The sequence below is a fragment of the Ammospiza caudacuta genome, chromosome 17 (assembly GCF_027887145.1).
Source record: "Ammospiza caudacuta isolate bAmmCau1 chromosome 17, bAmmCau1.pri, whole genome shotgun sequence".
Classification (NCBI taxonomy): domain Eukaryota; kingdom Metazoa; phylum Chordata; class Aves; order Passeriformes; family Passerellidae; genus Ammospiza; species Ammospiza caudacuta.
The window spans coordinates 1,278,484-1,302,488 of record NC_080609.1 but is presented as its reverse complement, the minus strand read 5'-3'; the positions used below and the strand labels follow the sequence as shown (position 1 = coordinate 1,302,488).

The 24,005-nt window shown below is 43.8% G+C and overlaps 1 protein-coding gene across 16 annotated transcripts in view; it reads left to right on the top strand.

Moving 5' to 3' along the window:
- Positions 1-24,005, top strand: part of MAPK8IP3 (mitogen-activated protein kinase 8 interacting protein 3) — a 72,836-nt gene that overhangs the window by 1,122 nt on the left and 47,709 nt on the right. For all 16 annotated transcript variants that reach the window (XM_058816336.1, XM_058816329.1, XM_058816332.1 and 13 more), the window contains exons 2-4: positions 22,246-22,366; positions 23,115-23,185; positions 23,909-24,000. In XM_058816336.1, coding sequence (XP_058672319.1) covers positions 22,246-22,366; positions 23,115-23,185; positions 23,909-24,000 — 284 coding nt within the window. The remainder of the gene's footprint in view (positions 1-22,245; positions 22,367-23,114; positions 23,186-23,908; positions 24,001-24,005) is intronic.

Sequence of the window (24,005 nt, the reverse complement as noted above, 5' to 3'; positions counted from 1 at the left end):
CTGATGGAGAGGAAGAAGAATGCTCCGATTACAGGGGCTTGGATGTAGACACGACAGAGGGGAGGTGATCTGCACTCTGTCATCTTGCTGCATCTGCGCCTGTCCCTGCTGAAATAAAGAGCATCCTTTCAGCCTTGAAGGCTGGGAGCCATAGGGATTGCTGCTCAGCCTCTTGGAGTGACAATCTGTGAGCTGGAATAGAGCTTTGGTGCTGAAAACAGTCCATCCTCACCACATCATCCCCACCACATCATCTCTCCTTTAAACTTCTTAAAAAGTGGGGTTTTTCTGTCTTTAGACTAAGGAAGAGCAGATTTAAGATTCAGTTGCTTTCCTCAGAGTCAAGTTCTGATTTGATATGGGGTAATCAATAAAATAAAAGAAATGGTAGTAATGAAATAAATGGTAGTAATGAAATAGTTGTTGAACTGGAGAATGGTGTAAAGCAGATGCTTGATTTTCATAGACGTGTTTGTGTTGCTTAATAATCATGGGCAAGAAGCTTGGTAACTCAGTGGGGAGGACACTTGTTGTCCATTACTGATACTGAAACCAAGAGCCAGTCAGTTAAAAGTTTTAGTCCCAAGTTCTAATTATGTATTAATGGACTAATAAATGATCCTGAAGTTCTTTTGAATGCTTATAGGGATCAAAAATTATTCTGAGTACGTGATGTTTATTTAGGTTGTGTAGAGCATTTTGCAGCTTCAGAGAAATAATTTTTAAAGTGCACTATTTTTGGGAAAAAAATTATACTGCCAATGCGGGTTGGACCGGTCCATTTGGAATCATCTTGCATCTTTGGACTGGGGTGGATTTCTCTTCTGGGCTTACTAGATACAGGATGTGTTTTCTGGAAGCAGATGTACTGATGGCAGTTACATTCCCTGCAAGAAAATTTCAGAACTGTGGCAGAATACCATTTACCAATGATATTTTTAGAAAGTGAGATTTAAGAAGTGCCAGTGATGATGATGATGAAGGAGATATTCTTGTCATCCTTACACACAGTAAGTGGGGGAAGTGTCTGCAAGAAGACTTGTTATCAAAAAGGAATAGATAATGTGTTTCTTATGACAGTAAGTGAGCATTGTGTCTCTACAAGCCCCTTATACAAGGCCATGCATGGAATACACAGCTGCTCATTTTTTTTCCTCAGTATATAACAAAGTACATTATTTATCTGTGCCTGTTTCCCATGCACTGCTTGCTCTGCAGAAAATTGTATGGTATGGGGGTGGAAGTCCGTATATGACAAGGACTTCTGCTGGCTACCAGGTAATTGTACACAATCAAAAACCAGAAAACTATTTTCTTCCCAGAACGTGCATTGCTGCTCTGAAACAGTGCCAAAGAGACAGGGACTGTCCATCCCACCTCTCCCAACAACATCAGTTTCCTGGGCTGTGCCTCAAGTCTTGGGTGGGATCTTCTCTTCTAACTGGGAAGATCTTCCCCTGGAAACAGGATTTGACCTCAGTCTTGATTCCTCTCTGTGTATGGGCGCCAATTACTACAATCAAATCAACACTGAGAGGTTGGAGATGAAAAACGGATCTGTTCTTTTGCAATATCCTGTCAAAGGACCCTGAGCTATAGTTACTTTATATTAATTTATGGAATTCAAAGGAACAGAAACCACAGGTGAGCATTGTTCTGGCATTAAAATGTGCATTGTATTGGCTGATTATCACTGTGCAGAGCCATCACACCTTGGTGTTCATCTTTATGCAGCAGTTGTGCATGAACAGACTGTATAGGTATGGTTTGTTAAATTAGGGTTAATCGTAGCATCATAGAAACATGAAATAGTTTGAGTTGGAAGGGACCTTAAAGATCATCTAGTTCCCACACCTCTGCCACAGGCAGAGAGCAACTTCCTTTTCATTAAGGCCATAAGGAATATTTCCTTGTCAAAATTACTGTCTTAAGACAATTCTCTATATTGTCTTTTAAATCAATCTTTGCCAAAAGCAAATTAATGCTTTACTTTCTAAATGCTTAGGTTGTAGAGACTCCATGTTTTTGTCCTAAAATAGGGCAGCAGAAACATCCGGGCAAGTGGATTTAGAATAGAAGTTTCTTGGTATGAGGCAGTGCTGTCAGTTGCTGTCATTACAGAGCTTAGTACAGAATTTTGCAATTTTCCATGACCTCCCAGCTACTGAAGATACAGGATTCCACCAGATTTTTGGTGGTTTTGTTTTCTTCCATCTGTTTCATATGAACATAGAATACATATGTGTGAACATAGGGTCATTATTGCTTGTGCGGTGTGGTGGTCTGTGGAATCACAGACTCCTCTAGTGTGTCTTTGACCACCTGAGATTGAGTCCCACACCCATGCTCAGTCAGGGGCAGCTGGAGCAGGTTGTCCAGGACCTGCTTAGAGTTTAAACATCTCCATGGATGGAGACTCTGTAGCCTCTCTGGGCCACCTGTCCCAGTGTCTGACCCCTTGCAGGAAAAATGTATGTCCTTGTGTTCAGATGGAATTCTGTGTGGTTTCCCTTGTGCCCATTGCCTCCTGTCCAGAGCAGAGTCTGGCCCCCTCATCCTTTCTTCCTCCCAGCAGGTACTTGAGCACACTGGTCAGATCTCCCAGAATCTTCTTGAGCAGCCCAGCCCTCTCGGCTCCTCCTCCTGTGCAAGATGCTCCAGTCCCTTAACCACCTGTGTGGCCCTGGTATTTGCACTGGTGCATAGGACATTACTTATTTTTACTGGCTAAAGTATTTGGTTTAGCTTGATGTCTTAAGGAAATAAAGCTGTTGGTGATTGCTGTCTTAGGAGCTGCCCCAAATAACTTAGGAAACTAGTGGCTGCTTTCAGATGTATTTGTTAAATAAAAAGGTTACTTAAAATTTTTGGGGTGTCTTTTTGGTGAATAGTGAAAGAGAAGGGTTAATTGAAGGTCCTGCGTGTTGAAGGGATAGACAGAGTTGCCAGCGTGCCGGTGATTGGTGGCAGCAGGACAGTTGGCAGGTGGGTCCAGCATGTTCCTTTCCTTTGTGGGGTCTGCTCAGGGAGCATGTAGGTGTAGAGCTGGGATGAGGAAAGGGCTAGGGACACCTGCAGAAATCCTCAGGGAAAGTAGGCCTTAATTGGGTCCACTCTTAATGAGACATTTTGATTTATGCCAGCTGCTTTCCTAATGTTCTCTATTCTTTCTCTCTTGAAGACAGGCATCACTTGTGTGCCCTAAATGCTGATTTCTGCAGTGATTGTTCATCACACTGGGCACTGATGCCAAGATGAATGTGCATGTGTGAATGCACATAAAAGCTTTGCAGGGATGTTTGGGGTATGTTAGCATGGCTTCTTGGAGTTAGGAAAGCCAGATGGGCCTCTGCCATGTGGGAGGTGCCTTCAGACCTCTTGTTGCATGAAAATTGCTTCTAGGGAAATTTACATCCCAAGGGAATAGTGGTGGCTGTCCATAGAACACAAAGTGCCTTAGTAGCAAAGTAAGAGTGTTGTGTGATTTGCAGCATAAGTTCATGCTCATTAGAATGTTTGAAACAGTGATAATTGAAGATGACTCGGTGCTGATCAGGAGGTCTGACCCCTCCTGAAGGCTTTTTGTAGCTGGGAGCAACTTCCATTGGAATGTCGCTGGGAAAACCTGTCTCATTACCAGTGGCTGTTCCCATACACTGACTGCTGGGGTGGTCAGTGTGTTTCCAGGCTGCAGGTGTTGGAGGGCAGGTGCTGTTGCCATGTGAGTGTCATGGGCCTCTGCTGGGCTCTGGGAGAAAGGAGTCTGCATGTAAATATGTGGCAGAGCTTGCTGGGCTGCAGTTCTCATGGGCTTGTGTTGATGTTGGACTTGGCTGGGAGATGGGCGGTGCTGCCTCGAGCTGCCTGGGGTGCAGTGTGGGGTTCAGTAGCACAGTAAGCCCTTGAAGCAGTGTGTCCTGCCTCTTGTGACATGCCCAATGGGCTCTCTTCAGCATTGTTGTCTTGTGGGCTTCTCCATGGGTCTTTTGACAGAATCACAGTCTGGCTGAGGTTGGAAGGAGCCTTTGAGCTCATTTGCTTTAACCCGTTGCTCAAGCAGAATCACCCAGAGCAGGCTGCCCATGAGTGTGTCCAAGCAGTGTTTGAGTATCTCCAAGATGATGGGAAGACTACAAGACCTCCTTGGGCAACCTGTGCCAGTGCTCACAGGGAAAACTGGTTTTCTTATATTTAAAGGGAACCTTCTGTGTTCCAGTTTGTGCCCATTTCTTCATGTTCTGTCACTGGGCACCACTGGAGAGAGACTGGCTCCTCATCTCTGCACATCCACTTCAGGTATTTACATACATCCCCGCCCCCGCCTCCCCAAGCCTGCTCTTTCCAGGTACTCCAGTCCTTTTATCCTTGGGGCCCTTCACAGGGCTCTCTTCAGTCTGTCCCTGTCTCCCTTTTGCTGGAGAGTCCATCCCTGGGCACAGCACTCTTGACCTGCTGGCTGTAGCCCAGGACGCTATTTGCCTCAAGGTCACATCACTGGCTCATGTTTAACCTGGTGTCCAAGAGCAACCCCAGTTTTCTGCCAAGCTTAGTGGCCCCAGCAGGTGCCTGTGTTCCCCAGGGGCAGGGTGTTAGCTGTGAAAGCCCTTTGCTGGCATTGCCAAGTGTAGGACTTTTACTTGAAAGGCACCTGCGTGTTTTCATCCTTTCCCACAAGAAGCAGTATCCCCATCTCCTGCTGTCATGTCTCTGTGGCCATCACTCCTCATTACAGCTTGCTGTTTGCATTGTTATCTGCCTTATAAGCACATGCAATTATCAGTAAATAATTTTTATATAATAAGAGGGCTCTGATGTCTTGTTTGAAGATCAGTAGCAGTATTTTGGAAGAGCTGGTCCTTTGTGAGGGGCGCTGTGGCTGCCACATGTACCTGAAGAGCTTTCCGACTGAGTGGCAATACGGTGAGCTTGCTGGCTTCTGTCTGCATCTCAAACAGCACAAGAGCTTGTAAAAATTCTCTCCTTTGTTAAGGGATGCCTTAAATATTGTCCCGCCTCATACCCTCCTTCGCTTTAGGGAGGTGAGGAGGAAGGATGACAGAAGTCGTAGTTGTGGGCTCCAGCCCCTGATGTTCACTATAAGTCCTTTCTTTTGTCCTGCCTTAAATCTGCTTTCTTTGTGGAATGACTTGCACCTTGGGAAGATGTTTTGTTTTCCCACCCTGAAAACAGATCTTACAAATAGCTGATTAATGGGAATTTCTGCAGCCTGATGGTGACCTCATACCATCCAAAGAGGAAAACTTTGTGGATTGTGGGAGACCAGATACTTTTACCTGAATCCTTTGCACTGTAGGCTGGTGAAAATAACTGACAAGCATGAAGTGCAGGTTCACTTGGTACCAGATCTGTCTCCATATCCTTTAGGCCCTCTTGATCCATTCCTGGAGCCTGCAGGTGCTGTCAGATTTCACCCATGGAACAAGTATGAGAATCTTTGTGGTTATTAGAGGGTTATTCCAATTTACCTTAAATTCTTCTCTGCAGTTGTCTTGATTTACAAATGCTGTTGTTCCTGGAGAAACCAGATTCTTTATTTTCATCAGAACTACTGTGATACTGGTGAAGATAATTTTCTGCTGAGCAGGCAGATGTTTGCTTATATATTTATGTTACTTTTTTCCTTTTTTCCAAAATACGTCCATTTAGTTGCTCAGAAGTAGAAAGCAACACAAGTGAAAGAATTTGTGGTGATCCCATTGGGTCTTCTGGTTGAGGTAAAGCTCACATTTTGGGTATGTTAACCATTGTGTCTCAGTTTTCTCTCATGCCTTTTTTTTCAGTGTTTTCATTTGACCATGATTCAGAATTGATCATAGTCAAATGATCAATTGACAATACAATTACACAATATTGTACATTATGATTAAAACTCAGCAACTGAAGATAGTAAAATTAAAGTAACCAACAACATAAAATTGTTTCTGGAGATACCTGAATTTGAAATTTATATCTAAGTAGGTTAGTTATTTTAGATGAAGATTATAATGTTCTCTCTGAACTGGTAAAAGAAACTCACTGGCTATTCTTACAGCCTCCTCAGGATATCTTCACACTGAATTATCTCTCTCCAGGCTGAATTTTCTCACCTTTGTAAACATGTTGTTTGACAACTTCTGCAATAGAAATTGCTTAATAAAGAAAAATAACTTTGTGTTTCAGGCATTATTTAAGATTGTCATACAAATAAATATGCATTAGATAGACGTGGATGTGTATTAGAGAGGCTTATTATGTAAATTTTACTGTATAAAAGACGTAACTTTTTACCCCAGTGTGCTTGATTTGTGGAAACCTACACCTTGCAACCTGCACAGAATAAACATCTCATTTCTAAAATTAGACTCTGTGTCTTTGTTTGGAGAGCTCCTAAAATTGACAGTGGCTCGCTGCATTGGCCTACCATCGACGCATACCCTATGTGAAAGGTTGGCATGTTGGGATGCTGAACATGCCTTGCCTTACAAAACCTGTAGCAATATAACTGAATAGGACTGTAAGCTAAAAATTCACTATCCCATCATGTGTCTTCTGATGCAGGACTAGGATTGATGTTAATACATATAACTGTAAGGAAATAATTCCTTTCTTCCCCTGAAGGTGGACTGGGGGGGCATTTGTTGAGGCATAACTTTTTGATGCCTTTTCTCTGCTCAAAGAGAGGTTAGAGAGCTGCCTCTGCCAGCAACAGGAGTGTTACTTGCCATTCTGGATCAGGTGCTGCCTCCCTCGCTCCTGCCCACAGGACACCAGGGCAGGGACTACTCTCTTCCCTTTCCTGGTATCATGGTAGTGTTGTGGCAGTCTGCCCTTTTCTCTTTGTCTCATCCTTTGTGCATGGCTCTACAGGAGAAGGGTGATACAGGCATGGTTGGCTGGGGAGTGGGGTGACAGCACAGGTGGAACCTGGGCTGGCAGCAGGGAGACATCCTGAAGGATGTAGAATGTGCTGTGCTTTTCTGGAGACGTCAGCTCATCAGCCAGTGCTGGCTTTGAGCTGTGGAGTGAGGTGTGTCCTGCTGCTGGCTTCTCCCCAGCTGGTCTGATGCAATGCAGACTGAGAGCTGAAGTACAAATGCTTTGGGTTTATGCTCCAAGAGATGCAGAAGCAGCTTGTCCTTCCCTTGCCTCTTTTGATCTTCTCCCCATTGAAAGTTTGTGTGCAGAATAAATTTTTTTGTGAAAACTATACATGTTTCTAACTTATTAGAGGTGATGTTATAGGACATCAGCTGTTGGAAAGCCACTTGCTATAAACACATGATTAGTTATTACAATTTTTTCCAACAAATTCTATGAATTCTACACTGAAGATTCTTCTGTTTACAAGTTCTGTTAATTTAAAGGAATGTAACAGTCAGTTTGTGATTCTGTTTTGCAATAGAGACTGGCCATATCATGCATATTTTTAAATCACTTCTCTATGAGGAATTAGGCTTTCCACATGTAATGCCAGTCAGTCCTTGCCATTTGGTAACCTTTATTCTCGCTAATCTTGAGTGAAAAAATCTGTATCCATACACAGATCCTTCATACAAATTGTCACTCAAGCTAATGGCAATTACTAATATTCATAAATATCAGTGTTACTAAAAATTGCCTTGAAAGCAAAATAGTGAGCAAGCACTGTGAGCCGCGTTTTATTTAAAAAGCAGTTCAGGGTAATCTGAATATCACTTGATAATGATGATCAGAGGCAATGGCTAGGTTTCTCCTCAACAGGGTTAACTGCATAAGTCAAATTGTGATCCCCAAGTGAGCTTTTATGAGAAACTTTTTTCCCTCTGGTGCAATGGAGCAACTGCTGCCTGGTCCCTTTCTGTTCACGGCTCTGCAGATTGATTTGTCAGTAATATTTTGGGATTTCCCCAGGTATATGTAGGCAGAAGTTACTACTGGAGTTTCAGCAAGCAACTGTAAGAGAAAAGCCAAGAAGTCTGGGAGGATTTGGCTTTACTGCCATTGCAGATGGATTTAAATCATAGAATCACAGATGGTTTGTATTGGAATGGACCTTCAAACTCATCTCCTTTCACCCCCTGCTATGGGCAGGGAGATCTCCCCCTAGACCAGGTTGATCCAAGCCTCATCCAAACCCTGGCCTTGGACACTTCCAGGGATGGGGCCGCCACAGCCTCTCTGGGCAACTTGTGCCAGGGCTTCCCCACCCTCACAGGGAATAATTTATTTGTAATATCTAACCTCCTTTAGTTTAAAGCCATGCTCCCTTATCCTATCAAGTCTGGAGAGGGATTGCAATAACTGAATTTTCAAGAAAAATCCACAGTCAGTCTTCATTTATCTGAAAACGATACAGTCTTCCATCTAGCAAAGGCATCTTGGCCACCTTCATTCTTTCCCTTGTCCTCTGGTGAGGATGGAGATGGGCCCACATATCCCCATCATCACTGGTTGTCTTAGTGCCTCTGACCAGCTGTAGCTGGCTGGATCCTTTAATGCCATTGAGGAGGAAGCAAGGGGTGTCCCAGGTGAGAGAAGCTGTATCTTGCCTGGCAGAACAGGTGGCTTTACTTCAGGATTCAGTGGGAAGCACCAAACCTTTTGCTCCTGAGCTGATTGTGACATGGCCTCTTCTGTTCACGAGCACCTGCTAGTGTCTATCTTCTGTCCCAATGTCCTGCTTGAAAGGGACTTGCTCAAAGCAGGACATTATCAGCTGAGTCTGATAAAAACAGTTTCAGGCTCTTATTTATCTTTCCTCTTCTGCCTGGATCATGGCCATCCCACTTGGTAGCATGAAGGTGAGTTGCTCCTCAGTTCCAGAGCAGACCTGCTTGTCCCCCTCAAGACATGAAGCATCAACAGAGAGTTGCCTGCCCATTCACCTGCAAGGTTTTGTGGAAAGGTATTCCCACTGGATGTGTGCCAGGTTTCTCCCAAAACATAATTGTACATAATAATTGTAAATACTAACTGAAAACAGGAAAATTTGCTGATCTGTTAATGGTTGGGTGTTTTCAAGGCATATGGTCCAAAAGCACATTAGCTTTTTGCTGTTTTTGGGTTTGGGATTGTGTGCTTCCAAAAGGACTGAAAGACATCACTGGCAATACATTTACGAACAGCACATATGGGAGAAGTGTACAGTGTGACCTATCATACATTTTGAAAAATGTGGGTATGGAGAAGTATCTTCCCTTCCCCACAATGAAGAGAGGTGTCATTTCAATGTATTTTGTAATTTTCTTTCACCAGTCAGTGATAGCTTTGGAAGAGAGCTCAAATACATGTTTTGGTTGAGCTAAATCAGTAATCTCTATTTATTAGCAAAACTGGAGAATTCTACTTCGGAGGGGAGAACAGTGTCTCGGCAAGGACATCACAAAATCATTTAGGTTAGAAAAGAACTTCAAGATCATCAAGTCCAACCTTTGACCCATTACCAGCTTGTCAACCAGACCAGAGCACTGAATGCCATGTCCTGTCTTTTCTTGAACACCTCCAGGGACAGTTACTCCACCATCTCCACAGGCTGCCCTGCGGCTCCTGTCCTTGTTCCTTCCTTCCTTCCTTCCTTCCTTCCTTCCTTCCTTCCTTCCTTCCTTCCTTCCTTCCTTCCTTCCTTCCTTCCTTCCTTCCTTCCTTCCGCCACTTCCTTCCTTCCGCCACTTCCTTCCGCCACTTCCTTCCGCCACTTCCTTCCGCCACTTCCTTCCGCCACTTCCTTCCGCCACTTCCTTCCTTCCTTCCGCCACTTCCTTCCGCCACTTCCTTCCGCCACTTCCTTCCTTCCTTCCGCCACTTCCTTCCTTCCTTCCTTCCGCCACTTCCTTCCTTCCTTCCTTCCTTCCGCCACTTCCTTCCTTCCTTCCTTCCTTCCGCCACTTCCTTCCTTCCTTCCTTCCTTCCTTCCTTCCTTCCTTCCTTCCTTCCTTCCTTCCTTCCTTCCGCCACTTCCGCCACTTCCGCCACTTCCGCCACTTCCGCCACTTCCGCCACTTCCTTCCTTCCGCCACTTCCTTCCTTCCTTCCTTCCTTCCTTCCTTCCTTCCTTCCTTCCTTCCTTCCTTCCTTCCTTCCTTCCTTCCTTCCTTCCGCCACTTCCTTCCGCCACTTCCTTCCGCCACTTCCTTCCGCCACTTCCTTCCGCCACTTCCTTCCGCCACTTCCTTCCGCCACTTCCTTCCTTCCTTCCGCCACTTCCTTCCGCCACTTCCTTCCGCCACTTCCTTCCGCCACTTCCTTCCTTCCGCCACTTCCTTCCGCCACTTCCTTCCTTCCGCCACTTCCTTCCTTCCGCCACTTCCTTCCGCCACTTCCTTCCGCCACTTCCTTCCTTCCGCCACTTTCTTCCTTCCGCCACTTCCTTCCTTCCGCCACTTCCTTCCTTCCTTCCGCCACTTCCTTCCTTCCTTCCGCCACTTCCTTCCTTCCTTCCTTCCTTCCTTCCTTCCTTCCTTCCTTCCTTCCTTCCTTCCTTCCTTCCTTCCTTCCTTCCTTCCGCCACTTCCTTCCTTCCGCCACTTCCTTCCTTCCGCCACTTCCTTCCTTCCGCCACTTCCTTCCTTCCGCCACTTCCTTCCTTCCGCCACTTCCTTCCGCCACTTCCTTCCGCCACTTCCTTCCGCCACTTCCTTCCCTCCGCCACTTCCTTCCGCCACTTCCTTCCGCCACTTCCTTCCGCCACTTCCTTCCTTCCTTCCGCCACTTCCTTCCGCCACTTCCTTCCGCCACTTCCTTCCGCCACTTCCTTCCTTCCGCCACTTCCTTCCTTCCGCCACTTCCTTCCTTCCGCCACTTCCTTCCGCCACTTCCTTCCTTCCGCCACTTCCTTCCTTCCTTCCTTCCGCCACTTCCTTCCGCCACTTCCTTCCTTCCGCCACTTCCTTCCTTCCGCCACTTCCTTCCTTCCTTCCGCCACTTCCGCCACTTCCGCCACTTCCGCCACTTCCGCCACTTCCTTCCTTCCTTCCTTCCTTCCTTCCTTCCTTCCTTCCTTCCTTCCTTCCTTCCTTCCTTCCTTCCTTCCTTCCTTCCTTCCTTCCTTCCTTCCTTCCTTCCGCCACTTCCTTCCGCCACTTCCTTCCGCCACTTCCTTCCGCCACTTTCTTCCTTCCGCCACTTCCTTCCGCCACTTCCTTCCTTCCTTCCGCCACTTCCTTCCGCCACTTCCTTCCGCCACTTCCTTCCGCCACTTCCTTTCTTCCTTCCACCACTTCCTTCCTTCCTTCCTTCCTTCCTTCCTTCCTTCCTTCCTTCCTTCCTTCCTTCCTTCCTTCCTTCCTTCCTTCCTTCCTTCCACCACTTCCGCCACTTCCTTCCGCCACTTCTGCCACTTCCGCCACTTCCTTCCGCCACTTCCTTCCTTCCGCCACTTCCTCCCTCCCTCCCTCCCTCCCTCCCGCTTCAGAGGTAGGTTGCTTCCCCATTCCGGAGCCCTGCCCTCCCACCAGCCTGCTCCCCTTCAGTTGAAGTGCCCATGGCTGCTGTGCTTCTCACCTTTACATGGTCTTTGATCTTCTGCGCACTTTGTTACAAACTTGTAAATTAAGGATGTAACACCTCTTGGGATAGTTTTGTGGTTTAATAGAGTTTTTCATCACAGCCACTTTTATATCAGTGCTAAATGCAACTGCAGCATCTTTCTAAGTTCCATTTATTTGAACCACTGCCCACACTTCAGTAGCCCCACCTTTGTCCTGCCTCCCTGGTTGTGTGCCTTGTCATCCCTTCAGCTGAGTGGTTTTTGTGTGGACTTAAGTTCAGTCAAAATCACATAATTTGCACCACAATTCCAGATAACAAAAATACCTACACATATATCCTTTCCCTCACAAAGGAAGACAAGTTAACACTACCAGCTTGTGTAATTTTAGTTTTTTTCCTTTTTATATTGTTAATTCCATTAATATTTGTTTCACTGTCTATTGTTATCCATGCTCTCTCTCTGCTCAGCATTTAAAACCAGTGCACCAGTGTCTTTTATCTCCCTGAGTGGAGGCATATGCAGGAGGCAACTGTGACTTCAATAATGCAATGTCATACATGAAAAAAAAAATATTTTGGAAGAAATTAAAAACAGGCAGGCCAAAGTCTGGACAATGGTTGTTGGATGCTTTAAACTTGCTGTACTTGGGGTATGATGAACTCTCTGATTTGGATGAAGATTCACATCTGTGCTCTTGAAATAAGGAAACTCATCTAAACTAGTACTTACCAGGGAATTTTACTGGGAATGCCTCTGTCCAAGTGCCCAGCTTTCATAGAGCAGTCTGCTGTGTGAAGAAGCAGTGTGTGAAGCAGGAGGTTGGTCGTGCATGTTACAAGGTGATGGATGTCTCACAGCCACTCAGCCTGTTAATAGTATATACTATGTGTTTATACACACACATTAAGGTGATATTAGCATTAAAAATGTGTGTAGCTGTAATAGGTAGTAGATATATATCACTGGACACTGTCTTGGTTTGAGTTGAATTACTTCAGACTTGAGCCCTAGGGACTTCTACTGCATAGTAATTTTTGCCCCAGTTTCATAGCTGTTTTGCTACCAGCATTCTCAAAAACACCCACTCTTCCTTAACAACTCAGGGCAGCAGCACTGGAAGGGACTTCCTGAGTCAGCTTGTCCAGTTGCTGAGTATTGCAGGAACTTGAGTCACATAATCAGTTTCATAAATATGTACCAAGCTTGGTTAAACCTCCTGCCTCTATTCCTCCCTTCCTCAAAATTGCAGTGGCATTCTTTTTTGGATTTTAATTCATGGTCTGGTTTTCCTGGTTTGTTATTGTGCTATCATTGTCTTTTACTATTAGTGAGTTTTTGCCTATCAAGTATTTATTTCTTTGAGAGAAACTGGTCCTGTCCTATCTGGTCTCTGCAGGGTCCTGGAGCCAAACTCTGTTCTCTTGCCAAAGAAGGCAGATTTGCTGGCCTGTGGCATGTGTCACCTTGCCAGCCTAATCTTGTTTTATAGGTTCCCTCATATTTTCCTTGAGTGACCTGTAGCCACATCTGATGCTTGGGCTGATCCTCTCTGAAAGGCAGAAGGAATAACATGTGTTTTTACAGAGAAAACTTACCTGTGCCTTACAGCGTGTGAATGCTCTCTGTGAGTGTCCCATGGCCTTTTTCAAAGTGTTAGTAATAAGGTTTATGTGAGGGCTTTCACCTTCATTAGCAAGTCTATGTGGCCTATACGACATGGAGTGACTGAGATAGAAATGTCCATCTCCTCTCTGCCCTCCTTGGCTGCAGTTGCACCTGGCCCACAGCATGTCACTTGTGAGGCCAATTAGCTGACGGTTCCATCATCAGCTTCCTCTCCACCCTTCTCCTCACAACACAACTGGTGGTTCTCATGTGCATGCCCATGCACTCAAGTGCTGTTCAGCCCTGCATTGCTCTGGTCTCCAGAATAATTCAGTTTTTCTCTCCAATAGTTTGTTCTCTTTAGTGCTGGTGACGCCTCCTGGTGTAGTGTCATCTTCAGGACTTCACAGTCATACCTTCTTTCTTGTTGGCCATCCTGGTGGAAATAAGATCAAGGCTGTTTTCAAGGCCACCTGCTCTGCCAGAAGCCCACCTCTTCTGTGTGCACCCCTTTCTTCTCATGCATCTTCTGTCCCAATTAACCTTGTCATTAGTCCCACCCAGAGATGAGAGAAGCTGGATGTGTGAACGCTGTCTGAGGCAGAGCCTGGAGCAGGGTCCAAGATGTGGGAGGGTCCCTCTGTATCTTCTGGCTGTGCTGGAAGACCAGGCCTACTTCATGGACAGCATCATAAAGGAAAAATAATTCTCCATTGGAAAAAGGCTCAGGTCCCTTTAAGCAGGAATATGGGAGATGGTAATCTTTGCATACATCAACAAAAAAACCAAATTTATTTCATGGAAGACACTCAAACTCCCATCTATGGTTATTAAATATCTCCTAGATAAAAGATGTCATTTTGACTTCTTGGAGTTAGCATCAGGAACAGAAATCTTTTATCTCCAAGCTCTGCAGATATAAAGGTAATGTTATTTCACTGTGCTTCCATGGAGATTGGAATGTTCTTTCAGGAGTGCATTTGTCTTTGAGGATAGCAAAGATTCCAACGCAGGGCATAGCTCAGAGCATCTTTCCACTGATGCCAAATTAATTTTTGCCTTTTTTGCTTTTATATATTCTCAATGTTCTTTACACATATATTTGTAGCTCTGTAGCCTATTATTGAAGCTATGTACTGTGTGTCCTTCTGGGCTAATAAATTCTAAAAGCTAGGTTAAAAATACAGTTAAAATGACATTATATTCTGTTCTCTTTTATGATGTCTTGGCCATTTTGCTAATAATTGGCCATGTTTACAGTCAGCTTTATTTGCCCACAGAGACCTTACCTGAGGAAGGCTGTATTTTTCCATATGAAATGCTTGTGCGTGTGTCTTCATGTGATTCAGGGTTATATACATCTTAATTATTCAGTATGAAAATGTTATTGTAATAATGCATTTCTAATATAAAATTCCTCCAGGGCTGGTATGTAATGTGTGCTATACTGGGAATATGGTTTGAACTTCAGGCCAAGCTCTGCAATGAAAACGTAAGAGTTTTCACACCTGCCACAGCTGTGATGGCACAAATACACTCAAAATGAGGAAACCACAGTAAGCAGAACAGGGGCACTGGAGAACACACAGAGCAGAGCAAGGGACATTAGAGAACACAGCTGGAATTTGGTGAGTTTTGTGACAAGTACAGGGTAAGATTTTGAACAAGTATGAAATTTGAGTTGGTAAATCAGTTGTGAATTTTAAGAAGTGTGCTCTAGTTGCGGTTTTAAATTGTTGGTTTTTCATGACAGAACTGCAGCTCTGTTCAGCTCATGGCCTCTGTCAGTGCAGTGTGGGAGGGTGAGAGGTTGGCCTTTTGGGCTGTGCCTTGTAACACAGTGCTGACAGTGTCTTCTGTTTCCTGTAACCCTTTGGAGATGGAGAAGATACAGTCTGTTACCAGAATTTACTCCTACCAATGGTGTGCTTTCTCATAGCATCGGGGTCAGGTGTTTGCTGTACAGATACCATGACTGTGATCACTTGGAACAGGGTCTGCTGAAGGCAAGTGCTGTCCAGGAGAAAGGGTGGCATTGCTTGGAGCATCCCCGGACCATGGGTCTGTCACATCAAGGCACTGAGTGAGGAGCAAGATGAGTGATAATCAGGTGAGATGCAGGGAGCTCTTTTTTACCTGTAGATGATGCTGCTTTCAAGGAGCCAAAACATTTCTAAAATTCATGTTAGGTACAGCATGATGGAAATGCAGGAATGTTTTTATCTTGGGGGGAGACGACTAATGACCATTTTTCTGTTTTCTGAGGGTCCATTTCAGCTCTTGAGACCAGCAAGTGAGTGTAGCTTTAAATATTTTTAAACTATTTCTTTTCCCAAGAGAAACACTAAATATGTCTGTACTGCCTTTCTTCTGGGAATGTTCTCATGCAATGAGTGAAGTTAATGTTGGTGTAGACAACTAAATTCCTTAATCTTCTACTTCATCTTTGCTAAATAAATGCTTATAGGGATAAAAAGCTGAACATAGAATCACTGAATGGTTTGGGTTGGAAGACACCTTAAAGCCCATCTTGTCCTACTCCCTGCCATGGGCAGGGACACCTTCTACTAGCCCAGGTTGCTTCAAGTCCCACCCAGCCTGGCCTTGGACACTTGCAGGGATGGGTCAACCACAGCTTCTCTGGGCAACCTGTGCCAGGGCCTCCCCACCCTCCACAGGGAACAATTTCATCCTAATATCACATTTAACCCTGCCCTCTGGCAGTGGGAAGCTGTCTGAGCATGTCTGTGGCCTCCTCTAGACTCACTCCAGCAGCTCTACATCCCTCTGGTGAAGACCCCTGAACTGGAGGCAGCACTGCAGATGGGGTCTCACCTGAATGAAGTCAGGGCAAGAATACCCTCCCTCACCCTGCTTCCCACGCTAAAATGAAACCACAGCTGCCTCAAGTGAGGGGTTTTCTCCCAACACAACTTTCACCCACAGCCCTGCATCCTCACTCAAGTCTGGACTGAACCCCAGCACTCCCTTTGCTGGGCCCCCACTGAATACACTGTCCGCCACCACAAATTAAGGCCACATAATGAGATTCCTGCATCTCTGTGCATCTCTCTCTCTGTTTGGTTTCTCACTGATGTGATGTGATGATTTCTGATTATATGTTACTATTTTTAGTCATTTTCTTCCTTTGCAAGAGACAAGAAAGCATAAGCCAAGCAATTCACAATGTACCACTGCTCTTCAAAGGCATAGTCATTATTTGGCCTTGGGATGATTTTGTGCTAGTTATTTTCCCTCTAAAGAATAGTGTGTGAGCCATTGTTGTTTGCCATAATCCTGTATTATTTTTACAGATCAATGATCCTACTTAAAATCTGGGGATAGACCTGGCAGAAAAAAAATCCATGTGACATTTATATATACATACATACATATATATATATATATATATATATATATATATGTATACCAGTTCCCCAGTTCCACATTTCAGTTCTCTTAGATGACTGAGGTGATTAACTGTTAATTTGTTCATATTCAGAAATTATTCTTTGAAATTAGGTGTAGAGGCTCTGGAAAAAAAAAAAAGAGAAAAAGTAATAAAATATTAATGATTTGGTCAGCCTGGCTGTTCAGAACTCCTGGGGCTGGGGACTCTTTCTGCTTCCAGTGCACCCACTTCTTTGTCATGATGAGAGACCAAAAAAAAAGTACCTAATTTCTTTACCGACAGTGGAATTCTCGTGTCCTTTTTATTTCTCTTTTCTGAAGGTCTTTATTGCATCTCCATAAAGCTGGAGTTGGAAGCAGTGAATTCTTGAGGTGAGAGTGTGAGCTGAGCTCTGAGCAGTGAAGCCATCAGGGAAAAGCAGTGATAGCACTTGGCCATGGGAATGAGAAACCTTTGAAATCAAGGGCAGCTGCTGTAGCAGGCTCAACCTGGTATGCTACATCACCACCAGGTTTTGCTCTTGCCTCTTGGCAGCACTAAAGTGGAAGAATGCCGTCAACAAATTTGTGATGCAGTGTAGCTTGGACATTGGAGTTGTGGCAGAGTGCTTTGCAAAGAGTTTATTGGGTTATTTTAAGATGTATTTAAAAAGTCTATGAGGCTATGCTGTTTGGTTGTTTCTTTGGAGTTTTTTGGTTCCCTACTTGGATTCAAACTGACAGAGGGCAGGGTGAGATTGGCTGTTGGGAAGAAATTGTTCCCTGTAAGGGTGGGGAGGCCCTGGCACAGGTTGCCCAGAGAAGCTGTGGTTGACCCATCCCTGGAAATGTTCAAGGATAGGTTTGGATGAGGCTTGGGGCAGCCTGGGCTAGTAGAAGGTGTCCCTGCCCATGGCAGGGTGCTGGGACAAGATGGTCTTAAAGGTCCCTTACAAACCAAACCAGTTGTAATAGGAGCTCCTATTAAATGTTTAAAATGAAAGAGCAGTGTTTGTAGTGTGTGCTTTCAGAAGTCATTGGGATTGTACTGTTCTGAGGCCAGAATTGTGGATTTGATTCCTCTGAATATTCCCTGCCCTTAGGAAGGTTTGCTGGTTAGCATGAGTTAGCATCCACAGAACTTTGGAATTTCATCTTTGGGCATCAAACGTCTGTGCAGCATTTAGGGAGGATTGTCTGGGTATAGACTGAGATAAAAAACACAAAAAGCAGGAGAGTAAATAATAAAGATTCTTTTTCTGTTATAACTGGGTTTGATGCTTTTTGTAAATATTACAGAAAATGTTCTGATGGGAAAGAGACTTACAAATTAGTGTTCCTTCTGCCTGGTTATTTTTAGAAGGTTTAAAGAGTTGGGGTAATGTACTGGATCCTCTTCAAGTTACTGAGAAATTCCCACAGCTTCAACAGGGCCAGGATTGTATGGTCTCTCTGAAAGAAATGGAAAAAGTGAAATGCCAATGGATATTTGTTTACTGAGTTTTATTCACTCAATAACATGTACATGCAGTATGACTGCCTCTGGGAGCCTGGTTAATCAAAAAAGTTTAAAAAAAAAATAAAACCCCTTTATGCAGTTTGTGTTCTCTGTTTCTGCTGCCTTGTTGCAAATTTTCAGCACCATGGGAAGGCAGAGTGGCGTAGGGAGCCCTGAGGATTTCTTGTGTGCTGGGGATACACTTGGTAGATTGAGTTTGGGCAGGAGAGATGCTGGAGTCAGTCTGGCTGCTTATCTGGGCCACCTGCAGCCTCATGCCTTGGGCTGTGAGCCACAACTTGAGGGCTGTGGTCTGGCATCCTGCTGGAGATGAAGTGCTGTCTCTGCTGGTTGTCTCTGGAGGCTCTCGTTCACAAGAGTAACTCATATGAATGTCAAGTGCCTGTTTTCTCCGAACTTTGGTGCAGCTTAGTTGTACTTGTGGGTGTGCTCACATCTCCGGCTAAAGTTAGTTAAATCTCTGCTGTTTCTAGTGGCTAGTGAGGTGTTTCCCTGGATGTTGTATGGAAGGTCTGTTGTGGCTTACTGGGGAAAACTAAAGCCTGCCTGGGTACCCTGGTAGGAGCTCACTGGTGCCATGAAGGGTGAGCAGCAGTGATATCTGGACATTAGGAACATCTTCCTTCGGCAAAGCCGTGGGATTATTGCGGGTAAACCAGGACTCCTGAATGACTGACCGATATGATCAAGCAGAAGCCATTTATTGTTTACGTTACACGCACTTCTATGGATTCTACAAACTACTAAGATCACACTTCTTGATTGGTACCTTTGTCTTGTTCCCTTGTTCTCTGCCTCCATTTCTCAGCATCCGTGATTGGTTACCGTGCAGGTGTTCTACAGTCCTCTGTTATCTAGTTCTTGCCATCCTGGTATGCAGTCTCTCAGCTTCTTCGTTCTTATATTAGCACAGTTTATGTCTTAGTAACCTTGATGAATTTCACGGTGCTTTGAGAAAATTCTGATAAGAACAGTTACAGATGATATGGCTGGTGCACACTGAGATCCAAGTTCAGATACATTGCTACAAGGAATCTTCCTTGTTCTGCTGTGTTAGCTGCTCACTTCACTCTGGATTTGGGACTTTTCCTGCTGTCAGAGCTTGTGATGAGCATGGAGAAACTTAAATGAATTCTGATGTCAGAGCAGGTACAAGGTGCTGCACAGCCAGGAACTGGGTCAAGCCCTTGGGCCCTTGCACACAAATGCCATAATTTGATCTCCTCAGCACCAGGATAGGCCATCCTGCCGTGCATTTATGAAAAATGCTGTTCTGCCCTACAAAAACTTAGGGCAATATTAATTTTTAATATAGTTGTCTTCATGTCTCTTTTCCAGGTGCTTAATTGATTTCTAGTTTTATGTTTCTTTGATTACTTTTAGGTTGCAAAATAGACAGGTATGAGGAAAAAGACTGAGCCATATTTGTAGAAGAGTTAAAGTTAAGAGCAGAGACGAGAGGGTGTTGCATGTTCCTGCGTGGAGAAATGGGAGCAGGAAAGTGATGAAAGCTGAGCCACTGCAATGTGATGGGGATTTAGCCCTTGGCTGTAATTAAAAGGGTTCATCAGTAAAACTTTAGCACAGAGTGCTTCCAGCAAAATCCTATGAGATACAGATTATACCAGGAAAACACTCTCTTGGAATAATTTCCATCAGCCTCTAGATGGAGCAAGTGAAACTGCTCATTGTCAGTGTCTGTTAGGACTTCTTTTCCTGTTTTATTAATTCTGAAATTATATTGTTGTTCTGAAAAAGCATTCAAAAATAAATCCACAAATTTACAAAGCAGGTTGTTTTATAAAGTTCTCAGAATCTATAAAACAGGTTGCTGGCTGAGTGACTAAGGGATTTCAGTGTTTGATATCTCAGGAGGAAACACATTTAAAAATCTAAACCCTTGAACAATCTTAAAATGTAATTAATAAGTAAATTTTTAGCCTCTGAGATGACTTCTTTATAACGGAAGAAAGGTGTTGGTATTTTTGCTGTTTCTAGAAAGTTCTGTGCAAAACAGCCATCAGTGGGAAAAACCCCCAAGCACTTATTACAGTAAATTTGGACAAGAAGACGAATAAAGTTAAAAGCCCAGTTAGAGGTTAAAGGCACTGCAGAACACTGAGTGCAGGGAAGCAAGAAATGGCTAAAGTGTGTTTGATTGTTTCTATAAATACAGATATGTAGGAATGCAAACTGAGTCACTGCTCCAGGAATTTACTGAGCAATTTTAAAAGTTTGCAAGAATCATAAATAACGTGGCTTTCAGTCATCTGCAGAGAGGATCCAGTTTATAATGATGGTTCCACTGTCCCTGCTAATAATTCCAGTAAAAGCGGTAGGGAATGGGCAGAGGTTTACCCTGAGAGTGCAGCAGTGCAGACTGGTTCATCTGCAGAATTTAACAAAATAATCTTACTGAGCATTTAAATGTGTTAGTTTCCCTGAGAGTCTTTGCCAAAAAAAGATTCTTACCAGTATCTGTCTCTTTTGAAGTAAAACAAGGCTTTAATTTGTTAAATTGAAATTCTCATGCCTCTGAGTTTGTGAGAGAACCCTTCCCCCATGCAGAGGGCAGAAGGAGAGAGTGGAGAGAGTTTTTCCTCCCCATTATCCATGCTTTTAGACAGAGGAGGTTTCTCCAGCCAGTGTGCATGTGCTGGTGAATCTAATGGGCCTGGACCTCAGGAGGATTTGGCAAACAGATGGAGAGAGAGAGGCAGGGTCAGAAGCAAAGCCTTGTGAGCTCTTCACAGGCTCCTCTTAATTCCTGTGGGCTCCTCTTGGCCCATAAACATTTTTAAGGGTGGATTAAAGCATGGCTTAATTTCCTTCTCACTGTCATCCTCAGCAGCTCCAGATCCAGGGCTGCTCCCAACCATGCTCATGCAGCTCAGCTAGGTGTTCTAGTTACTGGACTGGGTGGTGCAAATAATGCTGTACTTTTGGCTTTGTTGGGTGGAACTATTCAGGAGTAATGCAACAAGACTTGAATTTTTAGGTGTATAAGCCAGGCCAGGATGTGTACTGCAGCTGGTGGGATAGCTTTGCAGTACTGTGGCCCTGTGAGCCTGGTGATAACATTCAGGCTTGGTTTGCTGGAGAGAGGCATGTATTCTCTGGGCCTTAGAGACTTTCCCAACCATTTGTGTCTGGGATGGTACTAGAAGCAGCTGTTTCTAAACCTAGATGTGTGGGCTATGGGTCATTATTGCATTAGTGTATTCTGCAGAAGACCTCTGATAACCATGTATGACACAAGAACCAGGCTGGTCCTGCAGAGATGTGGAGTTGCATTGACTTCCCAGGGATCCTGCTTAGTTTAAATATTTCATGATGCTTTATTATATGATATTATATATGATACTTTATTATATGATATGATGCTTTATTATATATTATATTATTTAATGGTATTATATGATACTCTGTGATATTTCATTATATGGAGCCCCTGTGGTTCCAGTTCCTACCATGAGTTGTGTAATATCCCACAGTGGAGCTGAACAGAATGTTCCACATGTTTTACTCTACTCTTGTGTGCTGGTGTCCACAGCAGGGAGTGACTAAAGCTTGCGGGCAAGAAGTGACAGTTTACAGAAAGAACACCCTGAAATCCGGTATTTTCCTGTTGTGTTTTCGTTGTGAAATGAGTGTATCTCTAAGACTTTTCTTTTGGTCCAGTGTCCTGTGCCGGGGTCACACTGCTGCGTGCAGCTGCCTCTGTGTTGGTGATAATGGGAGTGTTGGAGCTTAGTTTTCCAAAAGACTTGCACATTTCTGCAAGACTTGTCCCCCCACAGGAATTTTGGATGGAGCTCTCTACATTTGCATCATTAAAAGAGTTAGTCTGAAGGTTTCTGACATAGCTATTTTTAAATACATGATTGTAAATAAAATTTTTCTTCTGTGACATCAAATTAACAGGAATTAAAATTCAGCCTGGCACAAAGAAGACCAACATTGCTGAAGATGATAAAGTTGTGCTGGTTTACAGAACTTATGTTGGACCATAGTTTCTATGTTTATTATACATCAAAAATAACAATAAGTTTCTAATATAAAATAGATTCTTCACCTTGGTAAAGTGCTGTTGTGCTACCTACAGTACTTAAAAATTCTTATTTCTGATTTTGTAATTTATATTCCCTCACTTTATATTCTCTCAAATTTCGATTTTTTGAGTAGAGGAAGGGTCATGGTAGGGCAAACCCTTTTTGCATGTAATCCTCATGTGTGCCTCCTTCTCCACTTCTTCCCTATGCAGAAGTTCATAGAGTTTGAAGATGCACTGGAACAGGAGAAGAAAGAACTACAAATCCAAGTGGAACACCTTGAATTTCAGACTCGACAGCTGGAGCTGAAGACCAAAAACTATGCAGACCAGAGTAAGCAAAGCTGTGCACCAGACACCATTATACACATGCCTTCCACACACATACAATACTACTTTAAAAATAATCTTCATACTTTTTTTTTTGGTTTAGTGTAATTTGTGCAAAGCCTAAAATATCTGGTTATCACTTACTTTGATGTAAAATTCTGGGCTTTCCCAAGGGTGGGATGTACCCACACTAATTCAGTAAAGGCTACATTTCTTCTCTTTTGTGGTCCGTCTCTCCAGATGCAAGGTGTAAGATTTGGGCCTTTGAAACCTGGTTTCCAGTTTCTCCTTGTAGAATCTTCCATTCTTATAAAAATCATCACACTAATTATTTAGTTAGTTAGTTACTTAGTTTATGTATTTGTTTTACAAATACTTCCTTAATAAGTGCAGGCATTGAAGTTCCCCTCAGAATTTGTTGGTGTTTCGTCCAGTACTCCTGCTCCTCAAGTAGCCAGAAGAGCCAGTCCCAGAGGACAACAAATTGTTGCCAAACTAAGATGCTTACAGGGCACCAGGCTACTGCTGAAAAACTTCTGTGGTTTTATTGCATTTATAGTGCAAAATCACTGGTATTGGGAACATGCAGGTACCCATGAACTAAGAGTGTAATAAAGACCAAATCCCACAATTCTGTTTGTTTTATTCAGTAGGTGTAAATTAATTTCTAAAAAAAATAGGCTTTGTTTCTCAAATAGTTCATTTTGTGTGCCAGGCATGTTAGCTGATAGTTGAGAATCTTCTCTTGGCAGTTTCTCGGCTGGAAGAACGTGAATCGGAAATGAAGAAGGAGTATAATGCTCTGCATCAGCGTCACACAGAGGTAAGATATTATCTTTCTAAATAAATAAGTTCTTTGTCTATATCTACATGACTATATCATGTCAAAGAACTCAGCTTTACAATCCTAGTGATGACTAGTGCTTCTGAAGTTGGGAACATCAGAAGTACCTGACTGGAGGTTGTAAACAGGATGGAGACAGGCTGTGTTCACTGGTACCCAATGGAGCTGGCAGAAACTACAACACAGAAAATTCACTCTGAACAAAGTAGTAAAAACTGCTTTCCTGCAAGGGCAATTAGCTCTGGCACAGGTTGTTCAGAGGAGTGTTGGAGTTTCCTTGGAGATATTCATAAGCCACCTGGATGCGGTCCTGTGGCCGTTCTGTGTGACCCTGTTTCAGCAGGGGGTGGACTAACGGACCATCAGACATTCCTTCCAATCTGAGCTGTTCTGTGATGCTGTGCATAGTGCCCTGCTACCTCATCTCCCATTGCCAATGAGCCTCTAGACTTATGTTGTTTTTTCAAGGCTCTTTGGTTGTGAGATTCAGCTGAAGTGATTTCGAACACTATTTGCTGACAAGTTTTCTATCAGATTAGACTATTCACTTACATCATCAGCTTAGAAGGCAACAGTAAAAACAAGGAAGTCTGCAGAAAAACCCAGGGGACTGGAAGTGGATACCACAGAAAATTAAACAAAAACAGAAAATGAGTCTTTCCTTCTCATCTCTTTGCCTCATGGATTTTTCTCTCCTCACAGATGATCCAGACCTATGTGGAACACATTGAGCGATCTAAGATGCAGCAAGTTGGAGGAAATAACCAAACTGAGGGCAGTGTACCTGGGAGAAGGTAGG